Source organism: Solanum tuberosum, unplaced genomic scaffold (assembly GCF_000226075.1).
Source record: "Solanum tuberosum cultivar DM 1-3 516 R44 unplaced genomic scaffold, SolTub_3.0 scf00019, whole genome shotgun sequence".
Lineage (NCBI taxonomy): Eukaryota > Viridiplantae > Streptophyta > Magnoliopsida > Solanales > Solanaceae > Solanum > Solanum tuberosum.
Genome location: NW_006238945.1, coordinates 287,282 through 296,416, shown reverse-complemented (window position 1 = coordinate 296,416; position 9,135 = coordinate 287,282). Strand labels below are relative to the sequence as shown.

The 9,135-nt window shown below is 31.0% G+C and overlaps 1 protein-coding gene across 1 annotated transcript; it reads left to right on the top strand.

Moving 5' to 3' along the window:
• Positions 1-2,125: 2,125 nt before the first annotated feature.
• On the top strand, positions 2,126-3,955 carry LOC102591846 (protein DETOXIFICATION 49-like). Its single transcript, XM_006340518.2, has one exon. It carries the CDS (start codon positions 2,224-2,226, stop codon positions 3,778-3,780), a length of 1,557 nt encoding a protein of 518 aa, XP_006340580.2. The 5' UTR covers positions 2,126-2,223; the 3' UTR covers positions 3,781-3,955.
• The last annotated feature ends 5,180 nt before the right edge of the window (positions 3,956-9,135 follow it).

Here is a 9,135-nt window from a genome sequence, read left to right as displayed (position 1 = left end):
CGGAGGTACAACAAAACAAAAAACAGAGATAACACTCAAAAGGCAACAAGAAAAGGAGTAAATGGTGTTTAAAACAAAAAAGAAACATAATACGTACATTGATTTTCTACTAGCTAGAATCTGTCTATTAAACAAAATGACGTTGATGTATTATTTCCTCCTTTTCGTTTTAGTATATTTTAAAAAGAATGGTATCTTTCTTTATTCATTAACTATTTAATGACATCATCCTCATTGTATCCTTGTGTTATCTCACTTAACACTTTTCGATACGAAAAGTCAACTAAAAATAAGCATTAAAGTGACTTTGATAAAGATAATTTGATAAACACAACAAAATCTTTCCTTATTTCTTAAATTTTGTTTCTGGTCCAACGATATCACATGAAATAAGACGGAGGAAATATTATAAAATTTGTAAGGTTGTTAAAAGAGTGTGAACTACTCAATAGAATGCTATATTAAGAAATGTTGATTAGTAATTAGCAGACAAAAACAAAAAGGATCTAGAGAAGATTAAAAGGGGTTATGAATCATGAAAAAGGGATAAATGTGGATCCCTTTGCTTTCTAAGTAAGTGAAGAAGAAATATCAGATGGGATTCTTAAAAGTGGTGGCTTTCGGTGAGACGTGCCGCAAAAAGAATTGGACAATCCTTACTAATTACTCCAAATTCCTCCACATTTTTCATTTCCTATGGGCAGAACTAAGACTATAGAAAAAGTTCCATTCGTTAAAAAATTAAATTATATATACAAAATAAAAACAAAAATTAGTAGCTAAATTTTATGTATTTATCATAGGTGTTAGAATGTTATTGTCTTCTTCATGTATTAACTCTTTTATAATTTGAATTTAATTTCCTTAAAGTGAAAATTCATGTGTTTTTTACTATCATGAAAATGAAACTTTGGTTTGAGTCTTTTTTTTCTAAATTGTAACCGTCCAAAACTTGCTTTTGTCGCTGGCATTACGACTTGAGTGACCTTCAAAAGATCCTCCATCATCACCTTACATTAACGTCCTGCCAAATTCTCTAAACTCATGCAACTGTACACTTACTGTATTCCAAGTCATCCCACTGTTCATCAACAGTTCATCTATATGGATATTTTGGATTATGAATTATATTTTCCCATTTTACAATGTATTCCGATTGGTTATCAGATTTAATTATATCGCATATTTAGTGGTATTAATAAGTCTAATTTCTAAAGGTCTAATAGATTAATACCCTATGACCTTATTCATTATAGTATTAAGTCCAATATGAAATTGTAGGGTATGAGTCACAAGGTAACTTCAATCCTTATTAACGGTAGAAAGTTATACATTTTAAGACGCAAATTATTAGGTGAATTGAGGATGTGAATTATTGTTGCCTACAAACTCAAAATTGAAAATCTGAAGTATCCAAACTAATTAATCCAAAATTTTAAAAATCAATTTTTTTTAATATTAAATCCGTACGGCCCGAACACCTGCCCCTCCCTACTCACAGTTGAATATAAAACGCTACTCTACATAACAATTTCTCATTTTGTCCCAATTTATGGGAATATGTACATTTTAAAAAAAAAAAAAAAAAAAATTCTTTCATTCAATTTAATTTGTTTGTCCGATCTGAATTTTACATGAAATTTAAAAAAGTAATTATTTTTTTAAAAAAAACTTATAGTCTTAATTAAAATTAAATATATGTAAAATGTAATAAAATGTTATTTAATCTTGTGATCTTAAGATGCGATATAAAAAATTAAAAAGAAAGAAATGCTAATAAAAACATGAACTAGATAGGAACACAATACAAACAAATTGAAATAGAAGAATATGATTTATAACTATACACATATTCTAGACTTATTTAAGACCATAATTTTTGTTTTTTTGTGAACTGTATGCCCAATTGAGTTAAAATTGCATTACATATATTGCAATTGCAAGTGAGGGAAGTAAAATTCAAACAGAAAATCATATAGTTGACAAAATCAATTTTCAAATGGTCACTTAGTGGGAAGGCTACCCAACATCCAAACAAGAGTCCCTCAATGTCCCTATAAAAGCCCCCTTTCATTCCTCCACTTAAAATCACCCATTTAACATCTCTCTCTCTCTCTCCCCTCCCCTCCCCTTCATCAAATATTATTACTACTATTTCTCTTTGTCCATTTAGAGTTGTTTGTTACTAAATATATAACCCCAAAAAACAACTACTAATAAATAATGTGCAATAAGCAGACAAGTTCACCACTACTCTCAGCTACCAAAGACACCACCAACATGTTCCCCCTTTTGATCCCTAAAACCCCAACAAACAAATTGCATGATCACAAAAATAATACCCATTTCACCCTTATCTTTATTGAAGCTAAATCCATAGCCAATATTGCTTTCCCCATGATACTTACTGGTCTCCTCCTTTACTCTCGATCCTTAATTTCAATGCTCTTCCTTGGCCAACTCGGTGGATTAGCCCTAGCTGGTGGTTCACTAGCCGTTGGATTCGCTAACATCACTGGTTATTCAATCCTATCTGGCTTAGCTATGGGTATGGAACCAATTTGTGGACAAGCTTTTGGTGCCAAAAAATACAATCTTCTTGGACTTACCTTACAAAGAACTATACTATTGCTTATTTTAATTTCATTTCCTATCGCGCTACTTTGGATCAACATGAAAAATATTCTTCTTTACTGTGGCCAAGATGAAGATATAGCTACTGAAGCACAATCTTACCTTATATACTCAATTCCTGATTTATTCGCGCAATCATTACTTCATCCATTGCGTATTTATCTTAGGACTCAGTCCATAACATTGCCTCTTACATTTTGCGCGATCCTATCAGTTTCTCTCCACGTACCTATAAATTATCTTCTTGTTACGAAACTTAATTTAGGTGTGAAGGGAATTGCTCTGAGCTCTGTTTGGACTAATTTCAACCTCGTTATCTCTTTAATTATCTATATTATCATCACTGGTGTGTATAAAAAGACTTGGGAGAATTTATCAACAGAGTGTTTCAAAGGATGGAAAAAACTCCTGAATTTGGCGATTCCGAGTTGTATTTCGGTTTGCCTGGAATGGTGGTGGTATGAAATCATGATTTTGCTCTGCGGACTTTTGATAAATCCGAGAGCTACAGTTGCATCAATGGGAATTTTAATTCAAACGACTTCGTTGATTTATATATTTCCATCATCACTTAGTTTCAGTGTATCAACAAGAGTGGGCAATGAGTTAGGTGCTAGACAACCAAACAAAGCCAAAATTGCAGCAATTGTAGGCCTTGCTGGCAGCTTCATATTGGGGTTTTCTGCTCTGTTTTTTGCGGTTACAGTAAGGAAAATTTGGGCAAAAATGTTTACTAATGACCAAGACATTCTGACATTGACGTCTCTAGTTTTGCCGATAATTGGGCTTTGTGAAATTGGAAACTGCCCGCAAACGACTGGGTGTGGGGTGTTGAGAGGAACTGCGAGGCCGAAAGTCGGTGCGAATATTAATTTAGGTTGTTTTTATCTAGTGGGAATGCCTGTGGCTGTTGGACTAAGTTTTTATGCGGGATTTGATTTTGAAGGTCTATGGTTGGGATTATTGGCTGCGCAGGCATCGTGTATGGTGACAATGTTGCTGGTTTTGCTTCGTACAGATTGGGATTTAGAAGCAGAGAGAGCTAAAGATCTCACAGGAACTCTTCTCAATGGTTTTGATGAAAATGAAAATATCGACGACTGTAAACAACTCATAACAGAAAACAAGGATAATTCTCTCTGTTAATACACTAGTTTTCTGTTTTTATTTGTTATATAATTTATGTTACGATAATTTTCTGCTTATTTTAGATGTATGTATAGTTAAGGCAGAAACATGAAGCCAACCATTTTGCTACTTATAGTGAAATTCTATTACGCATATGTATATTATATGTAACAAAAGATTTCACTCGGTCAAATCGAACATAAGAAAAGACGTTCTTCTTCATATATATATATATATATATATATATATATATATTAATTTTGTTTGTTTTAATTTGACTTAATATTAAATTTAAGAAAGTAAATAAAATAAAAACTTTTGAATTTTTTGTGTTAAACTATATATATATATCATGGAAAAGTCACTATTGTCCCATTTTGTCACACATTTACTACAGTTAGAGTCGTTTGGTGTGAGGGATAAGAATATATAATTCTGGGATAAAAGTTTGGTGTTTTGTTTGGTTGATATGTTTGGGATAACTTATCCCACCATTTATACCATAGTGATGGGATAAGTTATCCCATTTATAGGGAGGGATAAGTTATCCCAGAATAACTAACCCCTAAATAATTAATCCTGGAAAAACTAGTTCCCAACCAAACGACCCCGATGTGTATTTTGCATGGACTCCCAATTCTGCACATATGAAAGTTTTTCACGTGGTCAAAATAACATCATACCAGGCATTTTACCAGCATGTTTATCAAATTTATTTTTAATAATACATGCATTACACGATTAGCGATAATAAATATGGATATTAATAAAGGATGTTAAAGTCTTTACCGACATTATTTAGTTAATTGTTGTTGAGTCAAATATTGCTATAGGTTTTAAGGACATTTATAAAAAGTCTTAATTGACTAAAAAAAACATAACAGTAAGTTAGTGTCGTTTATTAATGCCGCTAAAAATCATTTCTAGTAGCATAGTGATGCAGGACCGACTGAGACTGAAAAAGAACTAGTGAAAATTGAAACACGCTTATTATATATGCAAAATGTTAAACAATAAATTACAAGTCTCAATGATATATAAGATGTTAACCTATAAATTACAAGCCTCAATGATATATAAAATGTTAACCTATAAATTACAAGCCTCAATGATATTAGAAGCGTGTATGAAATAGTACTTCTACTAAGACCAAGTAAAAATAAACGTGTTTGCAACCACCGATCACACTTCTATTTGGTACCTACTTACTGCCGGCTCAACAGTGTAATAAAAGAAAAAGAAAATACATGTGTCTTAGCTCCAATATTTGAGGGCCTCATTCTTTAATAATAATAGATTATAATTTATTTAAAAAATAAAAATATTGAATACTATTTGTAAAAAAAAAGTACTCAATTTTTTTCATATAAAATGAAAAAAAATATTCGAAGAAGTGTAACTTAATTAGAGTACTATATCTCATGAAAGATAACATAGATCGGTTATATTATCAATTGATTAAATTATTAGAAGAAATAAATTATATATATATATATATATAAGTTATTAACTACTTTTTAAAATTTAAGGCCCCGTTTGATTTTGATTTTAGGTCACTAATGTGCTTGAGCCAGTCTGTACATGTCTTTTAAATTTTGAAATTTTGAGGTACCAAAGGGCTTCAACGGGCTAACTAATTAACTATATCTATAGATTACACCAAATTGTTAAATCTGATAGTCAATTACTTTTTGATCAATGATATATTTCCCGGCCACTAAATCTAGGGAAAATTCGTAAATCATAATAAGAAGACAATTTCTTCCTTTTCATTTTACTATTTAATTAGATAAGAGGAGAGACTAGTTAAATTAAAGTTGAAGGAATGGATGATACGGAATTGTGTAAGGTAAGGAAGGAGCAAGAGACTAAGGGACACATGGGAGATGCATTAGGTGAGTGGTCTCTCCAATTGCAAATATTGCAAACAGGTTTCATCACCATATATTGCCTATCGTCAAATCTTATTTTCACTCACTTCCAAAAAGATTTCTTGCATCTTTCAAATGGTCATCTGTTCTAATTTATGTGATGTACTTTAAGAAAGAAAGACTTTTAAAATATTTCTGGTTTAAAATAAGTCATAGTAAATATTTGTGCGACTATAAATCACTTCATTAAGGTAAAATGATCATTTTAAAATAAAATTGTTACTGAATATAGAAATATGTCATTCTACTTGAGACTGATTAAAAAGAAAAATGAATCGTACAAATTGAGATAAAGAGAGTAATACTTGGCTCAATTAATTTTAATTTGTAGTCCTTTATCTTCGCAACGTTTACACGGTTAGGAAACAAGACAATGTTTCATGTAACAATTTTTTAAAAGAATGTCTATTATCCCAAATCACTATGTTCGTTACGTTGTATTAAGGTTTTTGGGTGAAATGATCAAAAAATATTCACGTTCACCTATCATATTTTAACATTATATAATCATATAGTATCCCAAATTTGAATTACAATACTATCCATGCATTCAAATTCATTTATTTTTTATAATGACACTGTAGAGTCACATACCCTTTCCCCTCTCCGCCAGACCAAGTAAGAGAGAAAGGGGATCATTCCGTCTTCTTTTCTAGTAGTTTATTGCTTCTAAAAAGAAGCAAAAAGTAGTAGTAACAAAGTAATTAGTCTAAAAGGACTGCACAAAATATTGACTAGAACCAATCTTCTCTATAGACCCTTAGCTAGGTTTCCTACTTATGTTAGCTAATTAACTTTCGATTATTACAGTCAGATTTTTCTATAACAATCATCTCTTATAGAAATTAAAAATATCCAGACAAACAACGTTGTTATTAATTTGCCTCTTAAGCCCTTCATATTATAGACTTAAAAAGTCAAATACCTCCCCTTGCCATCCCCAAAGGTGTACGTCTCATGGCATCAAGAAAAAGGTGAATCATTCATCATTTATTAATTGCCTCCTTGTCTCAAATAATTTGGGAAGGCAAGCTTTCATATATAGTGCCTCTAAATTAAAGCACATTATCCATTACGTTATGACTATTTTAGTTTTCTAACAAATAAATGAATGAGATAGGTATCTAATTAGATCTCTTCTAAGAACTAGAATTAATTAAAAAAAAACTCAAGATTCATAATTAATCAATTTTAAAGTACATTAAGAGTGTATAGATAATACATTTTTCCTAGAGATACTTAGCCTTAAGCATATCCCAAAAGGTAAGATCCCTTTAAGGTTCCAAAGAATCAAGAGAAAAAATAGGGGATATTCAGATTTCAGGATCACAAATAACACATAAAAAGCCGGACATTAAGGTTATCCTACGTTATTCAATTAGTTTATCTTAATGGTCATTTGACTAAAATGTCTATACAAAAATATGAGATTCTCTTGCTGGATATCCTATCACATCCTGGCTTTGAGATATATTCTACTATAGTTTGAAATGTCTTCGTATTTTATCGGAGAAACTGCCTAATAACATAAATATTTCTATCATATTTACTCATTTTTTCTATAATTTGAAATAACTATATTTTATATCACTTATTAATAATTTCATACCAGATTTCAAGTCAGATACACCTAGATTTTTTTTTTTTGCTATCAATACACTAAAAGGGACTTGTCAATGTATTCCAGATACATGTAAATCACACCAAATATGGTTTGATTTGCATTTATCTGGATACCAGATACATAGGAGAGTGTCGAGCGAGATGGGAGGGAGGCGAGTGAGATTTAGTTATGTATCTCAGATACATGAAATCCACTTGGATACAATGTATCTAGAAGAAATTACACCTAATTTTGACCTCATGTATTTCGAGATACATGTATATGGATGTATCTAAACCTATCTAGACACACTAAAATCTAGTAAGACTCGTAATATTGCAAATTAGTGTATATCTAAGTAATTAGCTCCTAAACTAGTGAGATCTTTATAAGTTTCCCTTTCTTATTTGAGTAGCTAAAATTTAAGGGAATTTTACACAAATCTCATGGTATTAAGAGCTAATTACATCTTATCCCGACTCTTTTCCAAATTACAAAAAACTCTTAAACTTGGTGGAATTCAGGTACATCCCAATATGTCTCGATACATCATGTCCCGCTTTCGGATACATCGCTCAACGTATCGATACATCACCTCCACGTATCGATACATCACGTCTCGATTTCAAATCGATACATCGTGTCTAGATTTCAAATACATCACTCAATGTCCTGATACATCACATATGTCCCGATACATCACGTAAAACGTCCTGATAGATCACATATGTCCCAATACATCGCGTAAAGTGATGTATCTGACCGATACATTGGGTGAAGAGATATATCCGAAAATAAAAGAGAGTAAAAGTTTTTGTAATTTTTTCGAATAGTAAATTTATTTAAAGAATACCATAAAATAAGTTATGTTATTAGGTAATTTTTCCAAAATTGAAATACAATCCGTCAAATTCCAAATCCCACATAATTTATCTGGGTTGGATCGACCCATATAGACAACTTCATTAGCAACTTGTCATCTAAAATTCGTGCAGAACAATGAGAAAGCCTTTTACTTTATTAGAAAATGCAAATTGATAAATAAATTACAGCAGCTTTTCGACATGTCTATGTACGTACACTTTTAACATATTAAAAAAATGCTTACCTAAGTGATGACGTTTAGAATATATGGGGGCCGCCATCACTGTATCTGGTTAGATGAGTTTTGTAATGACTTTGTTTTTTTGTTTTTTTACCTATTTTTTCAGTTTGAACCGTTGTGTAGCTTGGTTGTGTTGTTTCTGACTTGCTAGAATGGTTGACATAATTCTCGAAATGACCGGTTGTTTTGAGAGGAAGAATTTTAATTTTGAAAGTTGAAAAGTTTGACAAAAAAAGTTTTGAGATTGACATTATTTCCACATACTTAGTTCTTCTATTTATGAAAATTTGGGCATTTTAAGACTATTTACTATATTGTTTGATTACTTTCGCGTTTATATATTCTATATATATTTGTTTGGCGAAAGATTAACTTACCTATCAGAGACTAAGGTAAGTGTCATCATCACCCCTGAAATTTTGGGTCATCACTCAAAGAATTGGCCCTTGAATCAATATAAAGCTTAGTATTTTGGGTCATCACTAAAAGAAAGAAAAAATTAGTAACGGACAACATTTTTCATAGCTAAACATAAAAAATCTATGCTAATTAATTTTATTTAGCTTCGAATTAGTAATGGATTACATGAAAATCCAAGTAGCTAAGAGCTATATATTTAGCAACAGATAAGCTAGAAATTATCGATAAAATTTTATAGCTGATTCCATAATTCTAATAGTGCATGATAAGTTTATATATATATATATATATATTCTGACACTCATCATAATTGT

Excerpts from the sequence above, each read along its gene's own strand:
- LOC102591846 (XM_006340518.2), top strand. The coding sequence starts at position 2,224 with ATGTGCAATAAGCAGACAAGTTCACCACTACTCTCAGCTACCAAAGAC.